The 14,453-nt window shown below is 58.2% G+C and overlaps 1 protein-coding gene across 1 annotated transcript; it reads left to right on the top strand.

Moving 5' to 3' along the window:
• Positions 1 to 301: 301 nt before the first annotated feature.
• Positions 302 to 3,653, top strand: NEUROD4 (neuronal differentiation 4). The gene is made up of 2 exons (XM_064734973.1): positions 302 to 473; positions 2,276 to 3,653. The coding sequence occupies exon 2, from the start codon at positions 2,276 to 2,278 to the stop codon at positions 3,257 to 3,259; it is 984 nt and encodes a 327-aa protein (XP_064591043.1). The 5' UTR covers positions 302 to 473; the 3' UTR covers positions 3,260 to 3,653.
• The last annotated feature ends 10,800 nt before the right edge of the window (positions 3,654 to 14,453 follow it).

Genomic DNA, 14,453 nt, shown 5'->3' with positions numbered 1-14,453 from the left:
GTGTCCCCGAGTCCCCAACCCAGGGGTCCCCAATAACGGGGATATCCCCCACCCGGGGGTCCCCAATAACGGGGATATCCCCCATCCGGGGGTCCCCAATAACAGGGGGTGTCCCCGAGTCCCCACCTGGGGGTCCCCAATAACCGGGGGTGTTCCCAACCCAGGGGTCCCCAATAACCGGGGCTGTTTCCCCGCCACTCCCCAGCCCCGGGACGCTCGGGCGCTGCCGTGGGGGTCCCGGTGGGGCCGCGGGAGGAGCCGGGCCCGGTCCCTCCCCCCCGTGGGAGGAGCCACGCGGGAGCCGCGGCCGGGCAGGAGCCGCGGGCAGCGCGGAGCTCTCAAAACCGCCCGAGCGCGGAGCGGCCGGTGCTCGGTGCGCTCCCGGTGCGCTCCCGGTGCGCTCCCCGGGCTGACCCCGCCATGTCCCCGGGCGAGTGACACAAACGACAGGGGGGACTCGCTGTGGTGCCCAGGTAAGGGCGGACCGGGACCCCCGGGATTCCGTACCCCGGTCCGGGTGTGCCCCCAACGGGACCGCTCGGTGCCCCCGGTACCCCCGGGGGGCTCTGTCCCGATGGAGGAGCGGCAGGACCCCGGTCTGGGGGGGGTTCAGTCACCAGGGGAGTGGGGAGAGGGGCGGGATGGGGTCACAGCCGCTCCCCCGGTACCCGCTGGGGACGGAGCCGCGATCCCGGGGCCGGGGAGGGGACACGGAGAGGGTTCGGTGACCCCCGGGCTGGCGGGGCTGGGGTCTCGTTGGGGATGGTGGAGAAGGAAGTGATTTCCTCGGGCAATTCCCTCTTTGTGTAATTTCCTTTTTTTTTTTTTTAATTTTAAAATCAATATTCCGTAGAAAGAAAGCAAAATCCCCTTAAAAATCCCAGAGGGACTTCCAGAGGGAGAACTTTCCCTGGAAATGCCGGGCGGGCCGGGGGTCCCCTCGAGAAGGGAACCCCAAACCCGGGATGGATCCCGGAGGCAGCGAGGAGAGGGAAGACCCCCGAGGATGGGGGGAATGGGACCCCCGGCTGCAGCCTGGGGGGCTTTGGGGCAAATCTGCAGCGTTTTGGAGCTGATCTGTGGGATTTTGGGGCAGATCTCACCGGGGCCATCCCCTCACCCCAAAACCCATCCTTCCCCACCCTCATCCCCCCCGATTTCTCATCCTCGGCCAGACCCCCGGTGCTCCGCCAGGAGTTAATTGGGGCCGCGTGGTCCTTTGGGGATAGGACAGCAATTAACACCCTAATCCCGCCCGGGAGCCCCATCACGCATATTAAAAGTGGGATTTTCCGCGTGGGATGCTCGGGAAAGGGGAGCAGCACTTGCAGCAAAGCTGCTTAGGGGCTAAAGCTTTATGGAATGAGCCAGGGGCGGTGATGGGATTTGGGGGGGCCGATTAACGGGGACCCGGGGCTGCAAGGGGGGCTCGGGGAAGGAAAATCTCCCACCGGGAATTGCCAGCCCCCTTTTGTCACCCCCAATGTGACAGTCGGGGTGGGGAGTGTGACAAGAAGGGATTCAGGAGTGGGAATGACCCCGAAATGGGATGGTTGGAAGCTCTGGGAATGTTGCTGGAGCTCGGGGAGAGGCGTCAGCATCCCCCAGATAAAATCGGCTGGAAATTGAGAGGGAAATAGGTGGGGAAAAGGAATCCATAGGTGGGAAAATGGAATCCATAGGTGGAAAAGAGGAATCCAAAATGTGCTGGAAATTGAGAGGGAAATAGGTGAGAAAGAGGAATCCATAGGTGGGAAAAAAGAATCCAAAATCTGCTGGAAATTGAGAGGGAAATAGGTGGGAAAAAGGAATCCATAAGTGGTAAAAAGGAATCCATAGGTGGGAAAAAAGAATCCAAAATCCGCTGGAAATTGAGAGGGAAATAGGTGGAGAAAAGGAATCCATAGGTGGAAAAAAGGAATCCATGGGTGGGGAAAAAAGGAATCCATAGGTGGAAAAAAGGAATCCATGGGTGGGAAAAAAGAATCCATAGGTGGGAAAAGGAATCCATAGGTGGGAAAAAGGAATCCAAACTCTGATGGAAATTGAGAGGGAAATAGGTGGAAAAGAGGAATCCATGGGTGGAGAAAAGGAACACATAGGTGGGAAAAAGGAATCCATATGGGTGAAAAAGGGAATTCATAGTTGGAGGAAAGGAATCCATGGGAGCTGGGAGCGGGCAGAAAGTGCTGCTGAGTCTGGAGGGAGATTTTCCCACCGTGCTGAGGATTCTCCCTCAGGGATCCGTCCCCACGTCCCCGTCCCTCCCTTGCAGATGCCCCAGAGCTGCGCCAAGCCCTCGGACATGGCCGAGCTCGTCAGCAGCCAGGCCTGGATGGGCGAAATGCCGGCAGCCAAGGAGCTGAAGGAGCAGGGGGACGCCAGGAGCGCTCCTTTCGTGCTGCTGCCTGCCCTGCCCGAGGAGCGCGACAGCGCGGAGGAGGAGGAGGAGGAGGAAGAGGACAGCGAGAAGCCCAAGAGGAGGGGCCCCAAGAAGAAGAAGATGACCAAGGCCAGGCTGGAGCGGTTCCGGGCACGGAGGGTCAAGGCCAACGCCCGGGAGCGCACGAGGATGCACGGCCTGAACGACGCCCTGGACAACCTGCGCCGGGTCATGCCCTGCTACTCCAAAACGCAGAAGCTCTCCAAGATCGAGACGCTGCGGCTGGCCAGGAACTACATCTGGGCCCTGTCCGAGGTGCTGGAGAGCGGGCAGACGCCCGAGGGCAAGAGCTTCGTGGAGATGCTGTGCAAGGGGCTCTCGCAGCCCACCAGCAACCTGGTGGCCGGCTGCCTGCAGCTGGGCGCGCAGCCGCTCTTCCTGGAGAAGCAGGAGGAGAAGCCGTGCGAGCCGGGCCTGCCCGGCCACTCCTTCGGCTACCAGGGGCTGCCCAGCCCTCCCTACGGCTCCATGGAGTCCCACCTGCTGCACCTGAAGCCGCCGGCCTTCAAGAGCCTGGTGGAGGCTTCGTTCGGGAGCCACCCCTCTGACTGCTCCACGCCGCCCTACGAGGGGCCCCTGACGCCGCCCCTGAGCATCAGCGGCAACTTCTCCCTGAAGCAGGACGGCTCCCCCGAGCTGGACAAGCCCTACCCCTTCATGGCCCACTACCCCTCGGTGGGCCTGCCCGCGGCCCACGGGCACGGCTCGCACTTCCAGGGCTCCGTGCCCCGCTACGAGATCCCGCTGGACGTCGCCTTCGAGTCCTTCCCGCCCCACGCGGCCGGGGCCCAGCTCGGCGCCATCTTCAACGAGTAGCGGGGCTGGATGTGGGTTTGGGGCAGGGAGATGTGCCCAGGATGGACCTGGCGTCTCTGCAGGACGTGGTGCTGAGGTGGCAGTGCCACCGCTGCTGTCCCAGCTGTCCCCAGGAGCCGCAGGAACCATTCCAGACTGCTGCGTCCCCCAGAGATGCTCCCGAAGGTGTTTCCACCTCCAGGATGTCCATCCTGACACCAAATCCAGCCCTTGGATTGTCCATCCTCTCTCTGTCCCCTCAGGTGTGGGGACACAGCCCCTCCTGCCCCTTGGGGTGGCCACTGTCCCTTCCCTACGTGGGGTCATGGATTTCCCAGTGCTGCAGTGGGAAACCAGCACGGAAAATCCCACCCCAGGGAGAACCTCTTCCTTCTGCCGTCATGGATGGGGGACAGTGTCCAGGAATGGAGGGACAGTGTCCAGGGATGGGGAGACAACATCCAGGAATGGGGGGACAATGTCTGGGGATGGGGGGACAGTGTCTAGGGATGGACAGACAGTGTCCAGGGATGGAAGGACAAGGTCCAGGATGGAGGGTCAGCATCCAGGGACAGTGCCCCATTGCCCAGTGATGGTGGCCCATCATCCATGCTCATCCCGGTCCCTTACTGGGGTCACCATGGTCCAGCCAGGCCCTGTGGCCATTCCCTCCTGCTGATCCCTCCCAGAATCCCAAGAGGATTGGGATCCTGCTGATCCTTCCCAGAATCCCAATTTCATTGGGATCCCACTGATCTGGATGGGATCCCAGAGATCTGGATGGGATCCCACTGATCCAGAATCCCACCTGGAACAGGAGCCCCCCACCCCTCTCCCTTCCAGGACCTCTCCTTTGGGTTCACAGCGTCCCCTCCCCTGCTCCTGCCAACAAAAACCTGTCTTAATTCCTGCTTTATTTATTAATTACCGTGTGTGAGGAGTCCTAATTTATTTCCTCCCGTTTTCCACGGAAATCTGGGATGCGCCCAAGGATTTTCCCCCTCTGCCCTCCAGGCTCGTAGTGGGAATTCCCTGCCTGGAGCCCTCGTGGTTTTTGCCGTGCTGGTGCTCCAGGGTTATTTATTAGGTATTATTTATTTAATTTATTTCCCTCACCACCTGATTTTTTTTTTTTCCTGGTGATATTTCCCCCAATATTTCCATATTTAATGCCAAACTCCGTATTTAACGGCCGTTCCATGGATTTGGGATCCTGCCAACAGCTCCCAACTCCTCTGTGCGTTTTGAGACGAGCAATAACTTTTAAATGCTATGCAATGATTTTATTTTGTTTTTCAAAGAAAATCCAGGCAACTATTTTTGATGTCCCGCTGGCCTCGCCTGCCCCATTGGCCAAATCTCCCTGGTTTTGTATAAAGTTGGGAATTTGGAGATGATTTGAGGTCCCTGCCCAGCCCCGGGTCCTGGGGCTTCTTCCCTTTTGTACTGGAAATGTTTTATCCTTTTGTAAAGAGAGCAGATTTGGGGTTTTTAGCTCAAATAAAGTCGTGGTCTTGTTTCAAGCAGCTTCCTGGGGGCTGTTGTTTCATTTTTGGGGGGCTGGGGTGAGGGTGGGGGGCTGCCAGAGGATCTGAGCCCCCTGTGCTGGGGTCCAGATGGGATCCCTGACCTTGGAGTGGGGCTCTGTGGGGTTGGGGGGATTTGGGGTGCCAGGAATGGGGCAGAGCAGAACGCTGGGGGTCCCAGGACTGATTTGGGGTCCCAGGAATGGGGGTTTAGGAGAGCCCTGGGGTACTGAGGGGATTTGGGGTCCCAGGAATAGGGCAGAGCACAGCCCTGGGGGTCCCAGGATTGATTTGGGGTCCCAGGAATGGGGGTTCAGTACAGCCCTGGGGGTCCCAGGACTGATTTGGAGTACCAGGAATGGGGCAGAGCACAGCCCTGGGGGTCCCAGAATTGATTTGGGGTCCCAGGAATGGGGGTTCAGTACAGCCCTGGGAGCACAGGGACATTCTGGGAAGCTGAGATTTGTCCCAAAAGCCTCACGGAAGGGACGCGGCCGTCCTGACTTCACCCCATCTCCCCTCCCCGCGTCCCCCCCGTCCCTCCCCAGCTGCGCCCCGACCCCTCGGCAGCGTCTGGCGGCCGTGGGGGCGCGTCCCCCCCGTGTCCCCCCCGTGTCCCCTCTCACGGGGACCCCGCTCGTGTCCCTCCCCGCTGTCCCCGCTGTCCCCCGGCCCCGCGCCGGCTGTGCCGGAGCCCGGGGGAGCCGCCGCCGCTCGGCCCCGCAAGCTGCGCCCGCCTCGGGCTGAGGGCGGGGGGCTCTCCGGGGGCCCCCGCAGCTGCAGCCGGGCCGGGGGGGGCCCTGCGGGGCCGGGAACGGGCGGGGGGACAGCGGGGGGGACCTCGTGTGTCCCCAAAAAAAGGGATTTAGGGACGGGGATGGGGATGCGCAGGGCGGGGGTGAAACAGCCTGGGATGGATCTGCCTGGGATGGACCTCGTGTGTCCCCAAAAAAGGGGATTTAGGGACAGGGATGGGGATGTGCAGAGCGGGGAAGGAACTGATGGGGATGGACCTCGTGTGTCCCCAAAAAAGGGGATTTAGGGACAGGGATGGGGATGTGCAGGGCGGGGGTGGAACAGCCTGGGATGGGTTTATCTGGGCTGGGTTTATATGGGAGGGGGCTCGGCCTGCCCCGCTCCGGGGGAGGGGGGTGGGGGACCACGGGACACCAAGGTGACACCCGGCCGCGTGGGCAAGGAGGGACAGGAACAGGGGACACAAAATCGGGCTGGGACAAAAACCCTGGGCTGGGACTAAAACGGGACTGTGACACGGACAGGGGGCTGGGACAGGAACAGGGGACTGTGACACAAACCCCGGACTGGGACACGAACAGGGGACTGGGACACGAATCCCAGGCTGTGACACAAACAGGGAGCTGGGACAAAAACCCCGGTCTGGGACACGAATCCCAGGCTGTGACACAAACAGGGGGCTGTGACAAGAACCCCAGGCTGGGACACGAATCCCAGGCTGTGACACAAACAGGGAGCTGGGACAAAAACCCCGGTCTGGGACACGAATCCCAGGCTGTGACACAAACAGGGGGCTGTGACAAGAACCCCAGGCTGGGACACCCGTGTGAGCCTCCCCACGCACCCACAGCTCCATGTCGGGCACCCCCACGCCTCCTGCCCCCCCCCGATGGCACCAGGACCCCTCCCCATGGATGCCCCGGGAGCCCCGGGCCGGGCACAGCGGTCTCTGCCCGCCGGGCCCAGGGTCCAGCTGTGCCCCGGCCCCTCTGCCTCTGGCCGGGGGCCAAGCCCCGCTCGGTGCCAGCTCCCCCGGGCACGTGTGCGCCCTCGCAGCAGCCCCGGCCCGTGCCAGCAGGGCAGGAGCCGTGCCAGGCCCGCGCTGCCAGGGCACAGCTGGCCCTCGGATTGTGTGGGGAGGGGGCGCGGAGCACCCGGGGGTGGGGGTGTCCCCGTGTCCCCGCAGGACACCGGGGCAGGGGGGTGGCACTGCTGAGGAGCTGAGGGTGGGTGCGTTCACTGTGCCCAGCCCGGGGGTCGTGGGGAGGGTCTCTCATCCTCTCTGGGGGTCCCTGGACACCCCACAGCCCCCCCAGGGGTCCCACAGGTGGGGCAGGGGTTGGGGGGCAGCTTCTCCTCTCTTTCCACCTGGGGAATTCTTGGGAGGGGCATTGGGGGGTCCAGCCTGACCCATGGAGGGGACACCCTGGTCCATGGAGGGGACACTGACCCATGGAGGGACAACCTGATGCACAGAGGGGACATAGACCCATGGAGGGACACTCTGACCCATGGAGGGACACCCTGTTCCATGGAGGGGACACTGACCCATGGAGGGACATCCTGAGCCATGGAGGGACATCCTGCTCCATAGAGTGGACACTGACCCATGGAGGGACATCCTGAGCCATAGAAGGACATCCTGCCCCATGGAGGGGATTCCTGTCCCCCCTCCCCCGTTTAGGACCATCCCCCAGCCCCGGGGGTCTCAGCTCAGGCTCGCCCTGGTTTCCCCCACCCAGGGCTGGATAATTGCTAAGCCCCCCTAAAGCCCGGCTTTCAGGGCTGTAATTCTGATATTTGTCTGTAATCTGATAACACCGCCCGCCATGAGCTCCTAATGTGGCCGGCTCGGGAAACCGCGCGGATTTTCCCACTAAGCCGGGAGATCGGGCTCGGGGCTCTCGATTTAATCGTCTTTTCCCCGTGGGGACGGCGGATTTTGGCAAACGAACTTTTCCTGCGGATTGGAGGGGGCAGAGGAGCCGTCGTGGTCCCGGAGGATGGAGGTGGTGGCACTGTGGGCATCCAGGGAGGATGGAGGTGGTGGTGGCACTGTGGGGATGCAGGGGTTAAGTGGGGTCGTGCAAGGCTGTGACCCCCAGGTGCAAACCCCCTGTCACTGTCACCCTGGTGGGCTCAGGGGCGGTTCCTGCTCTCCAGCAGCTCAGGGAGTTGGTGCTGGGTGAGGCTGTGAGGGTGGGGAATCCTGTGTGGGGTGTGCGGCATCATCAGTCTGTCTGTCTATCCATGGATTCTATCCATCCAGTTGTCCGTCCATCCATCCATCCATCCATCCATCCATCCATCCATCCATCCATCCATCCCTGTGTCCATCCATTTGTCCATCCATCCATCCCTGGATTCCATCCGTCCATCCATCCCTGTCCATCCATCCATCCATGGATTCTATCCATCCATCCATCCATCCATCCATCCATCCATCCATCCATCCATCCATCCATCACCATCCTTGTCCACTCATCCATCCATGGATTCTATCCATCCATCCGTCCGTCTGTCCAGCCATCCATCCATCTCTGTGTCCATCTGTCCATCCCTCCATCCCTCCATCCCCCCATCCCCAGCCAGGACAGGACCTGTCCCTTGTGATGCCACCGCGGGCTGGCACCAGAACTGTCCCCAACCCCATCAGGACAGGGATGACACCAGGGCTGTTCTTGTTTTCTCCATCCCAGGACATGCTCGGAGCCCTCCCAGTGTTGGACACCCCAGGAATCCCTGGCTGGACTCGTGAGCTGGCAGCTGCCAAGGCAAACTGCCCCAAAGCCCGGTTCAGGGTGGTTTTTCTGCTCTGATCCAAGTTCAGGGAGCTCCCGCTTAATCCGCGCCAGATAAACCAACAGCGCGGAGATTTGGAGTTATTGACGAAGTCTCTGCTCGGGCGAGATTAGAGCTCGGCTTAGCGATGTTGCAGGAGGGTTTGGGGACGCTTTAATCAGAATTTGTACAGCAATAATCCCATCTTTAAACTCGTCCCCGCGCCAATCCCTCCCAAGTTGCCGTGGGGGGAGGTGGGGAGGCCTCGGGGGCGTTTCCAGCGCAAATGAGTCGGGGGGAGGCACAGAGGGGATGTGGGGAGAAATGTGGGGTGGGGAGGGCCTGGCACGGGATGCCCAGAGGGTCCCTGGCAGTGCCAGAGCTCTTGGAGGGACAAGGGGAGGTGACTCTGTGGCCCTGCAGGGGTGGCACTGCCTGGACTTTCAATCCCCCCCCAATCCACCCCTGGATTCGAGCGCCCCTGGCTTTGCTGATTCCCACCAAATCCCCGCAAATCAACACCGATCCCTGAAGCCAAACCAGCTCCATCCCCCCCAAACCCTCCGCGAGCTCCTCTCCCGTGCCTCAGTTTCCCCCGGGGGAATCACCGCAACCTCGGCCGGCGGGGACGCGGCGGCTTTTGTGGCTGCGCGGCGCTTTCAGGGAGCACAAAGGGGCCCCGGCGGCACAGATGGAGCCTTTCAGAGGGGAGCCGGGCTCCTTTCGCCGTCTGCCGCCGGGCGCTGCCTCCCGCCGCAATCCCCCTTAATTGAATCCACACTTTCATAGCTCATTACCCCCCTGATGGATTGGATTAGCGGGGGCTGCGCCCGCCGGGGAACAGTTGGGGCTGCTCCGCGCTGCTCCCGGCGGCGGCTCCGGGGTGCCCGGGGGGCCCCGGGGGCTGCGGGACACGGGCGGCAGCGCGGGGGCAACGGACGCGACCCCGCCGTGGGTGCCCGGCGGTGTGGGCACCTCCTGGGCATCTCCGGGACCTCCTGGGCATTCCTGGTACCCCCTGAGCATCCTCAGGATAGCCGGGGCATCTTTGGCATCCCCTCGTCATCCTCGGGACCCCCTGGGCATCTCTGGAACCCTGTGGGCATTCCTGAAACCCCCTGAACATCCCCAGCACCCCCTCGGCATCCCTGGTACCACCTGGGCACCCCCAAGACCCCTCAGAGGGTGTGCTGTGGGGCGTCAGAGCCCTTAAGGAGCAAATCTTGGGTGCTGAATGCCCCGGAGGACGAAATTTAGGGTGCTGGGGAGCTCGGGGACAAGGTTTGGGGTGCTGGAAGCGCCGGAGGATGAAATTTGGGGTGTTGGGACCCCCAGGGACAAGGTTTGGGGCGCTGGAAGCCCCCAGGGTTTGGTTTCGTGGTTGTTCCATCCTCGGACCAGCCCCTGGAAAGGGAGGGATGGGGATGGGGACCAGCGCCCTCCCCCCGCCCCAAAAGGCGGGCGGGACCCCGCAGGAGCCGCCCCCTCCCCGTGCCCGGGTCCATCTGGGACCAACGGCCGCCGCTCCCTCATTAACCCCCAGCTCCGGGGGGACCCCGGCCCAGCTGCCAGCCAAGCTGGGGGGTCTGGGGGGGCTCTGATCTGCCTTCACCACCCCTTCCATCCCTGGGGTGAATCCCTGGGTTTGCCACCCCAAAAACCCCGGGATCCCAAAAACCCTGGGATCCCAAAAACCTGGGATTCCAAAACCCTGGGATCCCAAAATCCTGGGATTCCAAAATCCTGGGATCCCAAAAACCTGGGATCCCAAAATCCTGGGATTCCAAAAACCTGGGATCCCAAAATCCTGGGATCCCAAAAACCTGGGATTCCAGAATCCTGGGATCCCAAAATCCTGGGACCCCAAAAACCTGGGATCCCAAAAACCTGGGATCCCAAAACCCTGGGATTCCAAAATTTGGGATCCCAAAATCCTGGGATCGCAAACCGGATCGCAAAACCTGGGATTCCAAACCTGGATTCCAAAAACCTGGGATCCCAAAAACCTGGGATCCCAAAACCCTGGGATTCCAAAATTTGGGATCCCAAAATCCTGGGATGGTGGGGCCCGACCCCTCACCCTGTGCCGGGGGATGCTCCGGGGGTCCCTCCCAGCTCAGGGCTGGATTTTGGGGCCGTTTCTCCATAAATTCGGTGCTCAGGGCTGCGCCAGAGGGTGCTGAGACTTTTGGGGCGTTCCCAAATGCAGGAATCCTCCCTGGGGTATTTTTGGGATGGTCTCAATGTTTTTTTGGGACGGGCCCAGTGGTTTTTTGGGGATGGTCCCAGCGGATTTTTGGGATCATCCCAGTGATTTTTTAGGATTATCCCATAGGTTTTTTTGGGATGGGCCCAGCGGTTTTTGGGGATTGTCCCAGCGGATTTTTAGGATTATCCCAGCGGGTTTTTGGGATGGTCCCAGCATTTTTTTAGGGATGGTTCCAGTGGTTTTTAGGGATGGTTTCAGTGGTTTTTTAGGATTATCTCAGAGGTTTTTTGGGATCATCCCAGTGTTTTTTTGGGGATGGGCCCAGCAGTTTTTTGGGATAGTCCCAGTGGTTTTTAGGGATGGTCCGAGCAGTTTTTGGGATCGGCTCAGTGTTTTTTTGGGATGGTTTTTTGGGATGGTCCCAGCGGTTTTTTGGGATGGTCCAAGTGGTTTTTTGGGATGGTCCCAGTGGTTTTTTGGGATCATCCCAGTGGTTTTTTTGGGGATGTTCACAGCGGTTTTTGGGATGGTCCCTGTGGCTTTTTGGGATAGTCCCAGTGGTTTTTAGGGATGGTCCCAGAGGCTTTTTGGGATGATCACAGCGGTTTTTAGGGATGGGCCCAGCATTGCCGCACCGGGGCTGGATCCAGCTGCAGATCCTGTCCCCTGCCGTGCATGAGGAGCTCCAGGGCCCTAAATGGTTTAGCACACCCCCTCCTCATCCTCCTCATCCTCATCCTCATCCTCTTAGGCCGAGCTGGCGCAGCAGATGCGGCCGGAGCCCATCGGGGCAGTTAGGGCCGGATCGGTTACGGGCGGGATTAGGGAGGCTCCGCTCCCCAGGGCTCGGATCAGGGTCTGAAACCGCGGGGGCTCAGCTGGGGCCGGAACCCTCCTCATCCTCACTGGGCTGCCCGGCGTGAATCCCACAGGGATCCCTCGGGGAGGGACCGCGAATATTCCGAATTTCTCCTAAAGCCATCGGGGTCTCTCCTGTGTCCCTGGGGTGTCTCGGGGGTCTCCGCTGGCGCTGGGCAGGGGGAAACACGGGGGAAATGGGAAAAACCCCAAAAAACGCAGCAAAAAACGCAATAAAATATTGGGAAAACGGGGGGAAAACCCAATAAAATAAGGGGGGGGAACGCAATAAAACATGGGGGAAAACAGGGAATAAACCCAAGAAAACACGGGGGGAAAAAACCCAAGAAAACACAGGGGAAAATGGGGAAAAAACCCAAGAAAACAAGAGGGGGAAACGCAATAAAGCACTGGGGAAAATGGGAAAAAAAACCCCAAGGAAACAAGAGGGGAAAAACGCAATAAAACATGGAGAAAAACGAGGGAAAATCCCTGGGGAAAAAAACCCAATAAAACATAGAGAAAGACGAGGGAAAAAAACTCCAAGAAAACACGGGGGAAAAACCCCAAGGGAAAACGAGAAAAAATAAACACCCAAGAAAACAAGGGGGATATGGGAAAAAAACCAAGAAAATACTGGGGAAAACCCCAGGGAAACGGAAAAAAATCCAAAAACACGGGAAGGGGAAAAAACCAAGAAAATACGGGGGAAAACCCCAAGAAAACAGGGAAAAACAGGGAAAAATCCAAGAAAACACGGGGGAAATGGGGAAAAACCCCAAGGGAAAAGGAGAAAAAGAACACCCAAAAAACCACAAGGGAAGCGGGGAAAAAACCCAAGAAAATACGGGGGAAAACCCCAAGAAAACAGGGAAAAACAGGGAAAAATCCAAGAAAACACGGGGGATATGGGAAAAAAGCCAAGAAAACGGGGAAAACGGGAAAAACCACGCAGTGAGTGCTTCGAGGGGAGCACAGGGGATGCAGGAGCGGGGCTGCCTCAGGTGGGGCCGGGACCCCCGAGAGCCGCGCGGGGCTGGGGGGGCCCCGAGGAGCCGGGGGGGCCCCGAGGAGGGTCTGGGGGTCCCGGGGGGCAGCGCTGGCAGCAGATGGCCGGGGGCGGCTTGGCAGCACCTGCCCCTCCCCTCCTGCCCTGCCCTCGCTCGGGTTCGTCTCTTTACCCATCGCGGCGTCATTCCCACATGGCTGCAAACTTCGCGGGGAACAGGGGCTGGAATGCGTGATTTAGGAGCGTGTTTTTAATAGATAAAATATGTTAAATATATCTTAAAAAATATTTATATATATATTATTACGTATGTACATGTATATACATGTATACCATGTAATACTGTATTACATGTATATACATGTATATATATGTATATATATATGTATGTATGTATATGTATATATATTTAATATACTTTTATATATATATGTATATATATGTTCTAATACACTGTATATATGTTTTAATACACAACATAATATATTTATTAATTTATTTCAAAATATTTATTTTATATATAAATATATTTTTATAAAATATAAAAATATATTAAATATATAAAAATGTATATAATATATAATGTATTTATTAATATGTTAATATAAAAATTCTTTATTTATATAATATATAAATATATACTTATATATAAGTATATTTTATATATAAAACTATATTTATATATAGTTTTAACATACTTATATACAGATACAAAAATATATATTTAAAATATATAAATAATAGAATGTATCAATAATTTGATAAATAATGGTATAATAACTAATATATATAGTAAATAAATAATATAATGTATAGAAAATAATGCATAAATATAGGAACAAAACCTATTATATAGGATCTAATTTGTGTAGAAATACATATAAAATGTATAAATGAACCATCGAGTATAATATGTGATTGGATAAAATATACTTTTAGCACATAAATAAATCCTATATTATAAAGTATAAATATATATTTTTATTTCCATATATTACTATAAATATTTTATGTACAATTTAATGTTTATATTTTATATATTATATATTTTAATATAATTATTATATATTTTATATTTCTGTATTATTTCCCGCTCTGTCGGAGCCGGGAGCGATTTCCCAGCGCTCTGTGTGACCCTGGGGGCACCGGGTTGGTTTGGCACCATCGGGGGGGAAATTTGGCATTCGGGACCCTGCAGGAGCTGCTGGCAGGACCCCTCCAAGAGATCCGTGTCACCCCAGTGTCACCTCCATGTCACCCCCAGGGTCACCCCCCCGTGTCACCCCAGTGTCCCCCCCGTGTCCCACCCCGTGTCACCCACCGTGTCACCCCAGTGTCACCCCCGTGTCCCAATCCGTGTCACCCCCGTGTCCCACCCCGTGTCACCCCATGTCAGCCCCCGTGTCACCCCCAGTGTCACTCCCATGTCATCCCCGTGTCACCCCCAGTGTCACCCACCATGTCCCCCTCGTGTCACCCCCATATCACCCCCCTGTCACCCCCAGTGTCACCCCCGTGTCCCACCCCGTGTCACCCCATGTCAGCCCCCTTGTTACCCCCGTTCACCCCCAATGTCACCCCCGTGTCACCCCCGTGTCATCCCCAATGTCACCCCCGTGTCCCACCCCGTGTCACCCCCGTGTCACCCCCAATGTCACCCCCGTGTCCCACCCCGTGTCACCCCAGTGTCACCCCCATGTCATCCCCGTGTCTCACCCCGTGTCACCCCGGTTGCGGGGACACCCCGGGTGCCCCCCAAAGCCGCCCCCTCCCCGCTTTCCCAGCGCATTTCTATAAATCAAGCTGTGGCATCGCCCCCTCCCCGCGCGGGGTTCGGGGTCACCCGTGACCCCCGGCAGATGGCGCGGGGCCCGCCCGCCCTGCCCGGGACCATCTGTCAGCGGCTCCGAGCTCCGAGCTCCCCGCCCTGGGACCCCCCGGCCGCGCCTGCAGGAGGGGGGGACAGGGACAGCGGGGGGGGGCTGGTGGCTGTCACCCCTCCCCACCTTGGGACCCCCCAAATCTGGGGGGGAGCGGGAGAAGGAGTGTTGGGGGGTCCCGGTGTCTCAGGGTGGG

Source organism: Zonotrichia leucophrys, chromosome 29 (assembly GCF_028769735.1).
Source record: "Zonotrichia leucophrys gambelii isolate GWCS_2022_RI chromosome 29, RI_Zleu_2.0, whole genome shotgun sequence".
NCBI classification, from domain to species: domain Eukaryota; kingdom Metazoa; phylum Chordata; class Aves; order Passeriformes; family Passerellidae; genus Zonotrichia; species Zonotrichia leucophrys.
Note: the sequence above shows the minus strand (reverse complement) of the source record. Positions and strands in the feature narration are given on the sequence as shown.

What these genes read in the sequence shown, in the direction of transcription:
- NEUROD4 (XM_064734973.1), top strand. Translation starts at nt 2,276, where the DNA reads ATGCCCCAGAGCTGCGCCAAGCCCTCGGACATGGCCGAGCTCGTCAGC.